The 16,800-nt window shown below is 38.1% G+C and overlaps 3 protein-coding genes across 7 annotated transcripts in view; 1 reads left to right on the top strand and 2 right to left on the bottom strand.

Annotated features, from left to right (window-relative positions):
• The window catches only part of LOC123869819 (cytoplasmic dynein 2 light intermediate chain 1), a 17,586-nt gene extending 11,571 nt beyond the window's left edge, over positions 1 to 6,015 (bottom strand). Inside the window, exon 1 of the mRNA XM_045912875.1 lies at positions 5,967 to 6,015. Coding sequence (XP_045768831.1) covers positions 5,967 to 6,006 — 40 coding nt within the window. The 5' untranslated portion in view covers positions 6,007 to 6,015. The remainder of the gene's footprint in view (positions 1 to 5,966) is intronic.
• Positions 3,650 to 16,800, bottom strand: LOC123869815 (transcription initiation factor TFIID subunit 7-like). 2 transcript variants are annotated; one of them, XM_045912867.1, is made up of 3 exons: positions 16,787 to 16,800; positions 16,201 to 16,204; positions 3,650 to 4,807 (listed from the first exon to the last, which is right to left on the bottom strand). In XM_045912867.1, the coding sequence occupies exon 3, from the start codon at positions 4,795 to 4,797 to the stop codon at positions 3,664 to 3,666; it is 1,134 nt and encodes a 377-aa protein (XP_045768823.1). In that variant the 5' UTR covers positions 4,798 to 4,807; positions 16,201 to 16,204; positions 16,787 to 16,800; the 3' UTR covers positions 3,650 to 3,663. The 2 variants fall into 2 exon arrangements, with proteins under 2 accessions (XP_045768823.1, XP_045768822.1); XM_045912866.1 differs by lacking the exons at positions 16,201 to 16,204; positions 16,787 to 16,800 and adding an exon at positions 5,013 to 5,129 and having other exon boundaries at positions 3,650 to 4,933.
• Positions 5,747 to 16,800, top strand: part of LOC123869791 (E3 ubiquitin-protein ligase HECTD1) — a 31,677-nt gene continuing 20,623 nt past the window's right edge. Inside the window, exons 1-16 of one of the 4 annotated variants that reach the window (XM_045912824.1) lie at positions 5,747 to 5,940; positions 6,937 to 6,970; positions 7,449 to 7,588; positions 8,293 to 8,408; positions 9,499 to 9,617; positions 10,243 to 10,382; positions 10,675 to 10,850; positions 11,250 to 11,380; positions 11,886 to 12,019; positions 12,483 to 12,763; positions 13,484 to 13,648; positions 13,899 to 14,034; positions 14,500 to 14,683; positions 15,018 to 15,083; positions 16,011 to 16,185; positions 16,436 to 16,651. In XM_045912824.1, the coding sequence (XP_045768780.1) occupies positions 7,449 to 7,588; positions 8,293 to 8,408; positions 9,499 to 9,617; positions 10,243 to 10,382; positions 10,675 to 10,850; positions 11,250 to 11,380; positions 11,886 to 12,019; positions 12,483 to 12,763; positions 13,484 to 13,648; positions 13,899 to 14,034; positions 14,500 to 14,683; positions 15,018 to 15,083; positions 16,011 to 16,185; positions 16,436 to 16,651 (2,179 nt within the window). In that variant the 5' untranslated portion in view covers positions 5,747 to 5,940; positions 6,937 to 6,970. Of the gene's footprint in view, positions 5,943 to 5,992; positions 6,112 to 6,932; positions 6,971 to 7,448; positions 7,589 to 8,292; positions 8,409 to 9,498; positions 9,618 to 10,242; positions 10,383 to 10,674; positions 10,851 to 11,249; positions 11,381 to 11,885; positions 12,020 to 12,482; positions 12,764 to 13,483; positions 13,649 to 13,898; positions 14,035 to 14,499; positions 14,684 to 15,017; positions 15,084 to 16,010; positions 16,186 to 16,435; positions 16,652 to 16,800 lie in introns of those variants that run through there. The other 3 variants (XM_045912823.1, XM_045912820.1, XM_045912825.1) reach the window with 3 other exon arrangements.

Genomic DNA, 16,800 nt, shown 5'->3' with positions numbered 1-16,800 from the left:
TCGCTGTGATTGGTATTCTTATCTCAACAATGCATTGACATAGCCGGAAATGAGTGAGCGTCGACCAATTAGAGGTGATTGCGATTGTGACATTATGACCTTATTTTGCCGTAAACGAGCTAGGACGTCGTAACGTCCAAGCATAAAATTTAACTTATTGATTTACTTAATAAGAAACACTTAAAATATTCATATTCTACATTTATTAAATACTTACGCACTATAACATACACTGATATGAATATCAATGGTAAGTGTACACGACGTTTGCCATTTATTGTGCCAAGTAAACTTAATATTATGGTGGGTAGTTAGCAAGAAAAACGATAAAACTAAATAAATACAAGTATTATAACAAATACAAAATTACTAAACTGACGACAATTAATGCAATTGATGAAAGTCTGATGCGGGAACTTAAGCTGGCAGCGCTTAGTTTAAGATTCTTTATGAGATTTCTTTGTCTTTATCTTTATATGCAGAAACATTTTTTTTAAGTGCTATTAATAGATTAAATAAAATACATAACACTATAACTACACATATTATAGAATATATAACCTAGATAATATCGTATATCGATAACCTACTAAAAACAACAGTTGTTAATTTTGAAACGAAAGAAAATCTTATGATATTACTAAAACAGTAAATGTTGATTAACATCAAGATAATGTCTGAATGTCTACGCCAAAGATCTTTTTGAGTATCTTCACTTAAAGAAATAAGTGACTTCAGAACGTCTGTGTGACTTCAGTAATGAAACATTTCCCTATCTGAATGACTTCGCTAATGAAACGTCTGCGTGACTTCCGTAACGAAACATCTGAGTGACTTTCCTATCTGAATGTTTGAGTGAAATCCATAACGGAACGCATGTATGACTTCCGTAACGAAACGTCTGAGTGAATTCCCTAACAGGACGTCTAAATAACCTCTGTAGCGAAACATCTGAGCGACTTTCGAAACGAAAAGTCTGAGTGACTTCCGTAACGAAATGTCTTGGTAAATTTCGAAACAAAGTGACTTTCCTCTTAAAAAAATATGTCAACATCGAGAGTGAAGATTGATAAAATACAACAATAGATAATGTAGTAAAAGAGGCTAGTAGACGCAAGAGTCAAGACTACTTTACTTTATTTTCACTACCGTTGATAAGCATTACAGTAAATAACTTCCTCTTCTTGTTAGCCCTTATTTATCCATTGTTAGACATAAGTAGGTCTCCTCACGTATACGCCATTCTTCTGAATGCTGGGTGAGCTTCCTTCAAGTTTTCCCTGCAAGCTTGGTGATGTCGTCGGACCAACAGTATGGTTGTCTTCAGTAAATATAGTATGTTTCAAAAATACAAAAGTCATGAATAAAATAAAATATTTTTTAAACTTATGTCTAAAGCTCTATATGCCCTAATTAATTACTAATTAACTTTTGACATGGATGGCCCATTAATGGAGTAATAGTGTTTTATAAAATAAGAAATTCCTTTTGTTTGCATTCTGGTATCTAATATAATAAACTGAGACATGTTAATATTTGCCAACTATCTCGAACCTCGGTAACTTTATAAATTCTCAAATAGTGCGGATAAGTGCTAAAAGACATTCTTTCATTTTCGAAATTGCTCTCCTAGATGCCTTGTTTTGTATCAATCCTGTTTCTTGTTTCTTGTGGAACTAAGATTTGTTCTCTTGTACTTATGCTTTATTCTGTTCCTTATTCCTCATAGAAATTCACCTTCTGAGTAAAAAAAATGCATTTTAAGTACAATGTCTGTACCTACTTTGAGGCATATCCCTAGAATATGTCTGTGAGATCTTCCTATGAATAATCCGTATGAAATCACAAAGAAGACTGCATGACCTATGCAACGAATCTGAGTGAGCTACTTATTCGACGCACTCTGTCACCTACGCAAATAAATACCTGCACAAATGGTCTATAAGACCTACATAATGAGCCTGTGTGACCCAAGCAACGAGTCTGTGTGACCTGTGCAACGAGTCTGAGTGACCCAAGCAACGAGTCTGTGTGACCTATGCAACGAGTCTGAGTGACCTACGTAACGAGTCTGTGTGACCTACGCCACGAGTCTATTTTGCTTATCTAGTCTATTTACTACTTATATATACCTATTATAATATCTGTGTGACCTTTCAATGATAAAAATTTATGCTGCATGATTTATTCAAAATGGGAAAAATATAGGTATATGCTACGTATGTACAACATGATTTGAAAGTACCAAAAATAAACTCTGCTAAAACAAAACCCTCTGCCGACCTGTTAATATCTAGGTATAAAATTACAATTATAAAAATATCAAGTAATTGAAAATTACATATACATTAGAGAAAAATGAGTATGAAATTTCGTATAAATATAGAAACTGTTTTGCTTTCCAGGTTTATAGGTATCATCCCCGTGGCAAATTCATCTTTATAATAGAAAAAAAAGCTAAAGCATCGAAAGTCAGTTACTTACCTGGTTACTAACATGATAATAATATTATGTTAGCGACCTCGAAAGATACCACTGAAACCTGCGAGATGTTACAATTTGATACCTAACTTTTCCCGTGCACCACAATAAGCAACTAATAAGTGCTGAGCCAAACATAATTCTAAATCAATTTTAACTTCTTAATAAAATTGTCTCATGAGTCATGACGTCAGCTGTATAGAACTTATCTTGATAGTCATTTAAGTACCTTTACCTACAATTTTGGATAGTAGGAAGCTACAACGAAATCTGTTACTTATATTTCGTCAATGTTAATCACATACCCACTGGTAATCAAAAGTTATTTTTATTTAATACCTAAATCTTATAGCAAATCATTAAAAAAAAAGAAGAAAATCAGTAACAATTTGAATATGAAGTAGGTAATAGCTAAAATGAATCTATTGAATATTATATCATATGTACATATTTCTAATTTAAATTATGAATGTCTACATGACCATGGTTGACTAAGTGAGACACTATTATTATTTAGCCTTTTAATGTTGATCACTTGGTGGCGAAACAGATTGACCAAGCGTTTTTTAGGTAACCTCTTAAGTGCATATTACTGTTCGGTGTTTTTCTTTTGCCAGGTGGCCGATGATGCGAAAGCCGGGATGTTATCTGCGGGCCGTGGGGCACGGCCTTTCCAGGATGGCCGAGTGTTAACAACTACCTCAAGATGCTGCCTTATATCATGAGTCATAGACATCTAGACCTATATCAGATTAATTATTATCATTTATAAATAATTGGCGGGAATGGATTATAAATCACATTTAGTTATTAACTATTTAGATCAATACATATTGTGTCGTATTTTACATTTAGCTGATATAATTGTTACGTTAATTGTCTATTACATCACCATGGTTTACCTCTGTGGTAATTTGTCAAATAGCTTCCCGAAAACTAGTACCTACCTACCTTAAAAATATATCTGTCAAACTGATATAAATAGCGAAGGAATCGAATATAGACGGGTATTGAGAAATAATAATTGTAAGCGAAAACTATTCTCAAAAATACAGTGAAGTGAAATTGGAAAGTGTCTATTATTCAAACCTGTCCCTATACTTCTGCAACAAAAGCTAAATTCATGCAGAAGAAGTTACGGACATAGTCTAGTGTATAAATGAAACAATGACTTTCTGATGTTTATTTCAAGTAAGACTTCAAGTTTTGAAATTCAATCTCTTTAGTTATTATTTCTTTATTTAATGTTTTAAAAATATCTTGAAATCTTTGCCTCAAGGCCATATTTTCCATTCCAGCAATTTCTAGTTGAGTTCGTTGTCTTCTTTGTTTCAATTCTTCTAGATCAGATTTAAGTTGCTCCAGTGTAGTAGTGATAGGGCCACTGCTATTAACTACTTGCCTATAATTATCTGTTAAATAGTGGCTACTTGTATTTGAGGCTATCAGTGTGCTGCTCTTCTGTGATGCTATTTTCATAGACGAATCAAACATTTCAGAATTAAATTCTGTGGCAAAATTATGGATTGGAGCTTCTACTCCAAGAATAGAATTTGTATCAGATAAATGGCCATTATAAAGTGAAAGCCTGCTGTCCTCTATGTCAACATGGACATTATCATCCTCCACATCACTGTCACTCAAGGCACCACCAAATATATCTTCCACTTTTGAAGCTGGATTAGTAGTTGTGGAACTTTTGATTTCTCTCTTGAATTGAAATTTCTCATTAGAAGTTATTGTTTCATTTTTTGAAGCAATGGTGGTTTTTTCTTTGATAACCTCCCAACTTATGCTGACAGCTTCATTGTCAGCTCTTAATAGTCTTTTGAGTTCTTTTTCAATTTCAGGCGCTTCTGGACATTTTTTTCGTAGAGTTTTCCTGAAACGTCTTTTCCTAACATTTTTAGTAGGGGGTGTTATACCATGAGGCCAGAGGTATTTTTTATCCACTTTGTGAGGATCTTTTTTCTTATTTTTAGCGGGGGACTCCTCTTCAGTGTGAGGATCTATTTCTTCCTTACATATCAATATCTGACAGATGTCTGCAGTTTTGTAAAGACTTTTTCTGTCGATACTTTTCCAAGACTCAACAATGGTAGGCAAGTCTACAGATTTAGCGTGTAACAACCAATGATCAAATCTTACTTCTCCATTCCTCATATCATCACTCAACTGTATCACAAGTCTATTTTTAAAGTTTTCACCAGATTTGATCAAATCTCTTAGAGCTTTAGCAGGTTCCGTTGGCATCTTCATAATAAACTGAGTTTCTAATTCTACAGGATAATCAAGTTCACGCTTATCTCGACTCATTTTTGAAAATAATTTGGATGCTACGATAGGTACGACTTCTCTTCTATGCACATAGATTATTAACAAATTGTATTTTGTGATACGGTCTATCACAAATTCACAAGTGGCAAAGTAATTCTTCGGAAAACTGGTAAACCTGTGGTTATAGGTTAATATTAAATACTGTGGTTTATATTAAACAGTAAACTGAAAGCTTAGAGACGCATAAGACGTACCTAGTGATTACATACTCTTTGCTTTGAAGATTGAAGAAGATAAATAGAAAAATTAAATTCTACATGAATTCTACTAAAAATGAACAAAGACTAAAGAGTACCTATGTAAACACGAAAATGAAATTGTTATTTTTTTATTTTTATTCTATGACCATAGAGATATAATTCTGATAACTGATGAGTCTAGAGAACCATGGACGTATATCTCTATGTGAGAACTCTTTGACCACAGACCAGGAATTCAGCTCTTTGACCACCTGTGCCACCATGGAATGTGTGCCACAGACAGCCGCATACACTGGGATTACTGGCTTGGATTACCTCCATGGGCAAAGATATGTGTTTTTTTCCTCTCGTCTGACTTTACAAAGATTAGCCAATGTCAAGTTTGTAGTATTTACAAGCTAGGGAAACTATATTATGGACTTCGCTGTGCCGGCGCTCGCGACACTCGCGCGTCACCCTTTTAGAGCGCTTCCCAGTCAGTTCCACCACCAAAAACACCAGTAAAACATAAGTACCGGCCACTTTTGACAAAAAAAAACTCCAAAAAGGCATAGCACGCCCGCCAGCTAATACCAACACAGACGAAATCCGTAGTGTAGTTTGTACACTGACATACATTTACAACGTATTTGCAAAGTACTCTGTGGTGTAGTGCATCTATCTATGGTGATATGTATTATCTATATGTGTCCTGTTGTCTATGATTACATAGTACATAGGTACTCTTCGTTATCTATGGTGATTTGTTTCGTGCACTTTCGTGAATCGTGATTAGAGAAATTAATTAAATTTTAGTTAGACTGATTTACGCGTAAATGTGTTTAAAGTAATTATTGAAAGTGAAAAAGTTTTGTCTGTTTATATATTGCTATAAATATTTTTAAGTGATTTTAGAGAACGCTTTCGCGTCATGGCTCATTGAATGTAAGTAGTACATGTCAAACTTACTATTTCTTCTAATATTGTAGGTATTTGCTTTCTTTTCCATAAATATCCATCGATCGTAATATCCTTTGAGTCTCCAATAATCCTCGAGTAGGGCAAGTATACCGTTAGTTACCTGTTACATGGATGGTTAGATTAAAAGAGAAAGGTATATATTATATTGAGGTAGTAACCTACATAAATATTGCGATTGTTTCCACTGATTATGGTTTTCATCGCATTTATTATTAATTTATATTTACTTATGTACATATCAGGTCAATGAAACTGAATATCTATAGATGTAAGAAGCTATCATACTTAATTTTATCTTTTTATGAAAAAATATTTTAGAAGATTTGTGTACAAAGCAAACCATTCCACCCTTATACGGATAACAAAGCGTAAACGTAGGTAGTCAATTACATCTTATTAATATTCATACGCTGCATATACATGTCTATTAGTACTTCTATTTTATGCTTCCAAAGAGGGTAGAAAAAATGTTACTAATGCAAGTTTTAAATAAAAAACGTGTGCAGTTCACACATGGCGGAAATGAAATCTTCAGAAAACTTTGAGAGAATGAGACTAATGCTATATCAGAAGTTGGATTATTATCCCTAGGTCATGATCTAATGAGGTAAAGTTAAGATTTAAACAATTTTGTGTTTTGTGTGAGCTGCTTAGACATCTCACTGAACACTGTTGGAATAGGTAATTTGTGAGCATATTACCTGTTTGATTTATCACTCAATATACTATTGAAATCTATACCAATATTATAATTGTGCCTATTACCTCATTATCGCTCAGTTACTGAACTGATCTAGATGAAATTGGCATAGAAATAGCTCGCATCCTGGAGACGATACATGACACCAGATTTAAAAACCTACATAAATTCATGTGGACATAGTCACAGGTATAAGCAAGTAACAAATAACTTTACTTTTAAATTGTTAAATGTTTGTTAATCAATTTTTACAGGTACATGTGAATCGATTTACACCACCTCAAGCCTCAAGGTAGTATAATTTTATCCTAGGAAATTATTCATCTTTTTTTTACATAAAATTAAAGCAGTGTATTTCACAAACCCTAACATAAAAATAAAATTACACTGGATTTTATTTATTGAATTCAGAATAGAAGTTTTCATGTAATTTCCTTGAATTTGGTTATAAAGACTACTTTTAAGTTTTAGTATTTCCCAAAAATTGTATACAGATTTAGCAACCTATTGAAATTCAATCAACACTGACTGACATAGCACATTATTTATCTTTCAAATATGTAGTCAACACATGTTAGCATCAATTTTTTGGTATGTTGATTGTTGGTAGTTAGGTTAGGGAAGAGAGTAAGTAATAAAGGACAGTTAAGTGCGAGCTATTGACTGGATGAAAAATATTAAAACAAAAAATGTTGAAGTTACTCAGATGCGAATTACTGTCCAACTTGCAAGTGCAATTTTATTGCAAGCTAATTTAAAATTGTTTCAAGATGGCTGAAGTGGACCCTGAGACATTGCTGGAGTGGCTGCTCACAGGGCAGGGAGATGAGCGGGATATGCAGCTAATTGCACTGGAGCAGCTTTGCATGCTGCTGTTGATGTCCGACAATGTGGATAGATGCTTTGAGAGGTAAGTAATCTTGTTTTATTGATATCACTATCACTCCTCACAAATGCAAAAGTATTTGTCTTTGTGTGTTTGTCTATTTGTCCTTCAATTACGTTGGGGTGGAGCAACGGATTGTTGTGATTTTTTGCATGGTTGTACTCAAAGATCTGGAGAGTGACATAGGTTTGTTTTTATCTTGGGAAAACATAATATGGTTCTTGCAGGATAGCCTGCTATTTTAACATGGCCAACGACATAATCATTGTTGCACGTAATGTAAGGTCTTATTTCTTCTTACCCAGCAACAAACCAATGGATTATAGTGAATTTTCGCATGTATTAGTTAAAGAAATGGAAAGTGACAGAGTATATTTATCTCAAAAGTTTCCACAGGATTTTTAAAAAGACTTAACTCACTCAGTACGAAGTTGTGGGCATCAGCTAGTTTTAACATAATTTAGTTTTGATGAAGAGCAACTGCCGAGTTTCAAGCTGGTGTTTCTCTGTAGGAAAGGCAATCCGAATCTGTGGTAGGTGCATTTGATGATTCAAATACTTAAAAGTACTTCTAATACTCTATAAAAATCAGGGGGCACGGCAGTGCCCCCGCCAAGACGAGCCAAACGGCGGCCGGGGCGCTACGTACCTTTTTCTCGATCTTTTTATTTCTGTAAGATAACAGGGTCAAAATTAAATAAGCATTAAAATAATGTGTTCTTTTTCAGTTGTCCACCAAGGACCTTCTTACCAGCCCTGTGTAAAATATTCTTGGATGAATGTGCACCAGACAATGTACTTGAGGTGACAGCTAGAGCAATCACTTATTACTTGGATGTTTCAGGTACATAACACTGCTTTTTTTATATTCTTTATTTGAGGAGTTTTTTCCTTGAGGAATATGACACTCCGTAAGACATCTGAATTTATGAGAACATTTATTTACGTAAGGCCTTTTTGTATAACTGTAACAGAGCCCTAGCCTCATCTGACAGAGGTTGGGATAGGGCACTGTTACAGCCGCCGACCTGGCGAAGAATGGGAAATCTAGAGAATATCAACACCAGGTATAAATAAATAAAATAATAAATAAATAGTATAGTGAGTACCATTCATCTCACACACTGTCGACTGTACCTGTGTAATACTGAGAGTGAGGAAGAATGATTATTTCATTTTGGATTATTTCGTTTACAAAGTATTATAGTGAATATTGATCCAGCCCAAAGGTCAAAGTATTATAGTGAATATTGATCTAGCCCAAAGGTATTAAATAATCCTACTAATATTATGCACGCGAAAGTTTGTATGTATAGATGTTTGTTACTCTGTCACGCAAAAACTACTGGACGGATTTGGCTGAAATTTGGAATGGAGATAGATTATACCCTGGATTAACACATAGGTTACTTTTTATCACTGAAAATCAATTAGTTCTCACTGGATTTTTAAAAACACATATCCACAGGAATAAAGTTGCGGGCATCTTGAAATAAATAAATATTTATTTAAAGTAACAGTGACTCATTTTGTTAGTAATACAAAATTATTTTCTATGCTAGTAATTTATCCTTAGCCTTATTTTTAAGCCTAAACTACCATACATTAAGATGCAAATCATCACTGTGCCATACCTAGACATTTAAGTTATTAGTGGTCATTTGATGGCATTTAACCTCTCCTGCAACAAAGATCGTGACATTTCAGGCGCTGTGGTTTGCTGTTGGTTCGCACATTTAATCACTTTCAATGATTGTGAAAGAATCAGTACGCTTTTAACAAATGTGGCTCAGCCAAGTCCTAAACGTAATAACCTAATAAAATCATGTTCATTTTAGACATATTTTTATCATAATCGTATCGTAATATTTCTTGGCGTAGATTGTGCTTGAATGAATGTTGTTTTGGGTAATACAATATCATACTTTTTGCAGCTGAATGTACAAGAAGAATTGTAGCAATTGAGGGTGCAGTGAAAGCTATATGCAGCAGATTACTCACAGTTGACCCAAACAACAGAACAAGTAAAGATCTTGCAGAACAATGCATCAAAGTAAGTTTTCATTGATCGCTAGAATTTAATTAAAAGATTTATATGACCTTATGATAATGATATAATACTCTATATATTTGATTTTGCAACTAGAACAGCATGTCTGTGAATTTCTTGACTCAATATGAAATCTATGTAAGTATATTGTTGCATACATTCTTGAGATAAAGGAGCAGGGTTGCATTGGTTTTAACATTTGTTTAAAATGAGTGTTTCAAACATGTTTTCAGTTTAAACAATATGTTTTTAATCCTCTTTTAAAAAAAAAGGTTTTTTTTAAACTGATTTCCAATCCGATATTTTAGTGTTTTAGTGTTGTGTATTAGCGCCACGAAATGGCGATCGGAGCATAGATTTTATATACTCTATCAACGGAAAGAAAATAGTGTTGCGCTCTCTCTTTTGCGTACTCTCTTTCCCACACAAATGACAGTGATGAAAATCTCAGAGGGCGTTAACCATTTTGAGGCACCAACCAATCACAAACATGTTTTCAAAAAACATTTGAAATTCAATTCGAAAACATACATATTGTTTTATTTGCGATTGGCAATTTGGAAATTTTTCACTTTGTTAGTAGTATGTCTATTGGATTCAAGGGCATCAAGGGTTCCATTTGTTTTAGGTACTAGAGTTGGTGTGCACTCGTGAAGCTGGTGCAGTGTGGGAGGGAGGTGGCCTACCTTCAGTATTGCACTTTATCACGCATCATGGTACTTCTGTGCACAAGGACACGCTCCACTCGGCCATGGCTGTAGTTTCCAGGTAAATATTTACTACTAGTCAAATCGGCAACTTTTTATGAAACGTAAAAACGCTCGCTTAGTATAAGAGCTTGATGAAATTCATAGATGTGACGTTATAAATATTTGAGATAATTTGACGTACTTTTTTATTTAGATTGATAATAATTAACAGCAGACGTGGATTTTATGAATTTTGGAATGTAATAATAATTCCAAACAAATTAAGGTTTACAAAGAGGCATTATCTATCGCTTGATAAAGGGATAATATCGGGTGTCCCGCGACGCTTTACGGGGTTTTTTGTTTGTCAGAGTATGCGGCAAGATGGAGCCGGGGGACGCTCGAGTGGGCGACGCGGTGTCGTCGCTGTCGGCGCTGCTGCGACACAGCGACGCGCGCGTGGCCGACGCGGCGCTGCGCTGCTTTGCCTCACTCGCTGACCGCTTCGCGCGTGCGCACGCCGACCCGGCGCCACTGGCCGAACATGGTAACTGCTCTCTCTGCCTTGTCGCCCCTTTCCATTAATCACATAATGGTATCAGTTTTCCTGGCATAATACAATACATATACTACTTTTTGCCCTGGAAAATCAGAGTTTCTACAGGATTTTTAACAAACTTAAATCTATGTGGTCAAGTCCCGATCATTATCTATTTAGCACAGGGAAACTACTACACAAATTTTGTACCCTTACTTTTTACCTCTTGGGGGTAGAATTTTCAAAAATCCTTTCTTAGCGATGTTTACGTCATATAACTATCTGCATGCCAACGATCCGTCGAATAGCTTGAGCTATGCTGTGTTGATAGATCAGTCAGTCAGTCAGTCAGCTTTTCCTTTTACATATTTTATAAGATATAATTTATTTTCGTTACATAATTTGCAGGTCTAATTGAAGAATTAGTTCGTCGCCTGGGCACGACTGAGAGCTCGGACGACAAATGCCTCATGCCTTCAGTCTCGACCACTGTCAGCCTGTTGTCAACGCTCTGTCGCGGCTCTGCGCAGATCACACACGTTTGTATTTTAGTTTACTCAACTTTTTTACAATAATAGTCGTAATTTTATTTCTTACAATAATAGCTGTTGTAAAAATAAAATCACTAGTTTGATCGTAAACTTAGTTCTTGCATTTCACGAGTACGCGTGGCTTCTTCTTGTGTTTAAGAAGTTTAATTAAAGTACATAAATCTTTACATTGGTGAGCCCTTGCTTGCGACTGTTGGTTCGACAGGTACGCACACTTAAGTACATTATGATAGCCCCAAGTTCACGCACAAGTGAATTGCACGTACTATAGCAATTATAGAAAGTAATATAGCACTACTTAGTGCTTTAGGTACCAGATTTAGTACATTTTTTGATATTTTAGTGCTTCAAATTTGACTTTAGTGTGAAGCAAAAAATTATATCAAATACGTTGATTCCTAGTTGATGGGGGGATAAACGACCATTTTTTTTCATTTGCCGTCAGTTGTCTTAAACTCGCAATGTTCTTTTTTAAATAGTCCGTTATTTCCAGGATCTGGTGCGACTGGACTTGTGCTCGGCCATCGAGGCGGCCGTGCAAGCCGACGAGCGCTGGTGCCTCGAGTGCATGCGACTCGTGGACTTGCTGCTCGTACTGCTGTGTGAGGGGCGCCACGCCATACAGACGTTAGTAGTTTCACAATTTTCATGTAGCGTGTATTATCTCTTAGGCATTCGGTACATTGCTTTTAACTGCCATAAACAAGTTTTTTTACAAATGATGTGCAGCATGCGATGTGCACCGTCTGGCCTCCCATTACCAAACATTCAGAAAAAGCATTTCCTATGTTATACGTTGTACCATACACATCTGTTATGGCGGTTTATAGCAAACTAGCTGATGCCCGTGATATCGTTCGCGAGGATATAGGTTTATAAAATCCCGTGGGAACTCTTCTATTTTTCGGGATAAAATTAGCCTATGTGTTAATCCAGGGTATAATATATCTCCATTCCAAATTTCAGTCAAATCCGTCATGTAGTTTTTGCGTGAAAGAGAAACAAACATAAACACTAACTTTTGGCTTTATAATATTATTAGTGTAATTAAGCTTGATGTTTCTTGTGAAAAATATGGTGTTCCGTATAGTGGTTCAAACCGCGTGGGCTCCGCGTCTGGATCTACCAGTAACGGAGCGAGCGGTGAAGGCTCAAGCGGCACCTCCACACCCGCGGCCATGGGCAGCCGCGGCGACAAGTCGCACCGCCAGCTCATCGACTGCATCCGGGGCAAGGACACCGACGCGTTGATAGCCGCCGTCACCAGCGGCGCCGTCGACGTCAACTTCACCGACGACGTGGGGCAGACGCTGCTCAACTGGGCCGCGGCCTTCGGCACGAGGGAGATGGTTGAGTTCTTGTGCGAGAAAGGTTCGATATGCTAATGCCATTAATTGTAAATCTTTTAGTTCTGCCTTCGTGTAAGTTAATAGACTGCATCCAGGGCAAAGGTACCTACGTGTTGATAGCCGACATGAGTAACGAGTGGCGCCGTTGACGTCAACTTTACATACGACGTGTGGCAGACGCTGCTCAACTGGACCGCGGCCTTTGGGATAAGAGAGATGGTAGTGTTCCTGTGCGATAAAGGTGAAATGTTTGTGGGATTATTATGATGTGGAATTATTAACTGTAAATCCTTTTTAAATAAAGTGCATCCAATGCAATATTTCTTGGTCAAACGACCAAAAAGTATACCTACAGTAACATGCTGCTACTACAGCCTTTCGTGAGAGCCCAGCCTGCTACTTTTTCAACCCACCATCTCACATGGTCTCGTCAACCTCTCAGTTATATGGGCCGAATCGCTACATGGCGTGCTTTTCAGGGACAGCTTGACGTCCTACAAGTTATTCCTCTCTCTGCCCTTTGTCTCTAGTTGACGTTCTCCCCTTTCTGGGGCTGATTTACATACGCATTGGATTCCCGCAGCCCATCCTGGTGTCTTCTGATATCGGGATCCACTTCTTTTTCGACCTGCTCACTATCTGCACCCTCGCTCACCTCGTCGTCCCAATTTTTCTCTGCCGCTGTCTAAGCCGCTCCGCCTCCTGTGCATGTTTCGTAGTTCAGACATAACCATGACCGCAGGTGCGGACGTCAATCGCGGGCAGCGGAGCTCGTCGCTACACTACGCGGCGTGCTTCGGGCGGCCCGCCATCGCCAAGGTGTTGCTGCGCTACGGCGCCAACGCCGACCTGCGCGACGAAGACGGCAAGACACCGCTGGACAAAGCGAGGGAAAGGCATGAACAAGGTGACAATGTTATTTTTGTTCAGAATGGCTGACTTGCCCAGGGTTTCAAATTTTGGAAAAATGTGGTGGAGTTTCCAAAAATATCCTAGAACATATTTCTTCATTTTTAGTTGAAAGCCCAAATGGCAATTGTCATAGATACAAACTTCTATATTTTAATTCCCTTGGGGGTGGAATTTCATAAAATACAATTCCAAATACATAAATAAATAAAACATCAATTTTATCAATATAATATAATTTGTCACAGGTCACAGGGAGGTAGCAGCTATATTGCAGTGCCCTGGAGAATGGCTCGTTGTCAGTAATCAGGACTCGCCGGCTTCGTCTAATGATGAAGATTTTCCAGATACAGGCGATAAGGAAATGGCTGCTATATACCTGGAGTAAGTTAGTTCAAGTAGGCTTACTTTACAGGCTTTTTTTTTTAAAACGACTAGTCTCGTCTACATGTGTTTTTGTGGGATAGGATCCATGGAAGCTGTTAAGTAAATAAGGTAAGCAACTGTAGGATTCAAGGTAACTGGAATGTCTTGCTAGCTTTTTTCTTTGTAGAATTTCCTTTCCGAAACGGTTGTAAAGTCTTGATTTATTATAGCGCCAATATTTCATTTTATTAATAACTAGCTGATGCTCGCGACTTCGTCCGCATGGATTTACATTTTTCAAAATCCCGCGGAACTCTTTGATTTTCCGGGATAAAAAGTAGCCTATGTGTCAACCCAGGGCATAATCTATCCCGCTGGTGTTTTCGAAGCCGACCGCACTCTTCATCCGCTGTCTTTATAGGCTGTAAGCAATAAAGAATGCGACACAAAGATAATATGGCTTAGTAAGAATGTGTGTTGCAGACGCCTAGTGCCCGTGTTCTGTGCGCGCTACATCGGCGCGGGCGGCGCGGGCGTGCGGCGCGCGTGCCTGTCGCTGGTGCGCAAGATGGTGCACTACGCGCCCGCGCCGCGCCTGCGCGCGCTGTCCACGCCGCGCGTCGCCGCGCTGCTCACGCGTCTCGTCGCGCAGGTGCTCGACGCGCAGGTCAGTGACTCACTACTCGCTGCTTGTACTTGTATCATTGAATGAGGCAATTATGGTTAACCACCAAAAAAATATTACGTTTGCACAAGTCAGAGTTCTTTAACTTTTTACTACATTGATGATATATCGCATCTCTAGATCAAAACTGTTTCAACTCAGAAAAAAGTGGTTGATTTGCTCAGTTGGCACCATCCTTATTCCCGTGGACCAACGCTAAAGTAAATAAACAAGATCTGTGCTGTTGGTGTCCACCCTTTTAGCTTGTCTGTACAGGCCTAGCTCGTGAAGTTTAGTTTGGATTAAAAGCGATCAAATAACAGTTTTGGTCGGGCAGGACGAGGCGCCGGCGCGGCACCCGCAGCCCCGCTACCTGCGCAGCCGCTATATCCGCCCGCCCGCGGTAATGTTCCGATGGTGTGATGAGTTCTATATCATTCCCATTGCATCCCCACCTAATGCCTGGCTCTAAGACGCTGCAAATTCTATAAACTTTAAAAACAGCGCTTTATTAGTAAATGTATTATGTATTGCATCAACTATTGTCAGTGATATTGTAATTTATGCTTTATTGCGGCAGAGAGTAGGAGCGACACAATTCGTCAAAATGTCAAAAACTTTTTACGTAAACGACAACTTCGATTTAAATAGTGTTTGTTTGGTATTTAGCATTAATTGTAAATAATGGTTATATTTGTTCGAATGAGCTACACCACCCGTTTATCAAACTTATAAAACAAAAGCGACTTCCTCCACCTCATATTTAAGGTATTTTAAAATCGTGTTGGAACCCTTTATTTTCTCGCGATAGTCACCATTTAGTTCCGTGCAGTAGTTCAAGCGTCTACAAGTAACAAACGTAAAACGAAATTAGAATACTGAAAACCTGAAAATCTGTTAGCTCCTCCGAACAAAAATTAGAAGACTCAAAGTAAAGTTTTATTACTAATGCATTTGTTAACAGTTTTGAACATTCCCACTGAAACTACTAATTCAATATTTACACAGCAAAAATGCATTGCATTTGAACTTGAAGCTCTTGTACAGAAGTCACACCATCGAAACTTACCTGCATTTAAACTGTCCTCTTTTGTTTTCATTTCCCCTTTTTATTGTTGTTTATTTATATAGTACATTCTTATTTTACAACTAACGTGATTGTTACTAAGATTAGAGTTTATAAGAGCAGACGTGAGTTGAATCTCAAGCCAGGAATACACATCGCGTGTGTTCTACGCAGCTCCTAGAAGTCATAGTACAAGAAACTGTTTGAAGGCGATCAGTGATGATTTCAGGCCTTCCATACAATAATAAGTATATGTTATTGTAGGACGACGACGACGGCCACCTGACCGTGTTAGGGATAGCGGAGGAGTTGATGATCAAAGCCGCCGACATTTATCTGGAGCAATTCGCGCGTCTCGGCGTGTTCAGCAAAGTGGAGGCACTCGCGGCGGCGCCGGCCACTCATATCGCGGCCGACGGAGAGACAGTTATAGCCGCAGGTAGGGTTTCATTTATACACTAGCGTTTAGCTGTAATCCGACTGCTGGGAAGTGATGATGCAGCTTTAGAGCGCGCTTGCGTAGAAGATGGTCAATGCACATCACCTGATGCTTATTCTGTACCTATTGTTAAAGTTGCTTTAGCAGCTAAGCCGCGAAAAGGTAACAGTCAGATACAGTATCAAATTGATAATGTGTATTAAGTATGGATTGAAAAGTGATGGATTTCTAATTATTACAATTTTTGAAGGAACCGGTGAGGATGCAACGTGCCTGGCTAGTGGGTGTGCGTACTGGTGGGGCGAGTGGTCGCTCTGCCGCGGCCGCGACGCGCTGTACGTGTGGAGCGACGCGGCCGCGCTCGAGCTCAGCACCGGTTCCAACGGCTGGTTCCGCTTCCTGCTCGACGGCAAGCTGGCCACCATGTACTCCAGCGGCAGCCCCGAGCACCAGACCGATAACACAGGTCAGGCGCGCCACTCGTTGAGGTCGTATTGAGCCGCGCTGCACTGTGAATTGCTAGTGCTAATAGTTACATGCTGTATGACACCAGCGCGATTATGGGAAGCAATTCTGTTCGTGCTGCTACACGATGCAGAACTGCTAATTACTACT

Source organism: Maniola jurtina, chromosome 11, assembly GCF_905333055.1.
Source record: "Maniola jurtina chromosome 11, ilManJurt1.1, whole genome shotgun sequence".
Classification (NCBI taxonomy): Eukaryota; Metazoa; Arthropoda; class Insecta; order Lepidoptera; family Nymphalidae; genus Maniola; species Maniola jurtina.
This window is presented reverse-complemented; position numbering and strand designations above follow the sequence as displayed.

Bases quoted from the DNA above. Each gene is read 5' to 3' on its own strand.
- LOC123869815 (XM_045912867.1), bottom strand. From the start codon at position 4,797: ATGAGTCGAGATAAGCGTGAACTTGATTATCCTGTAGAATTAGAAACT.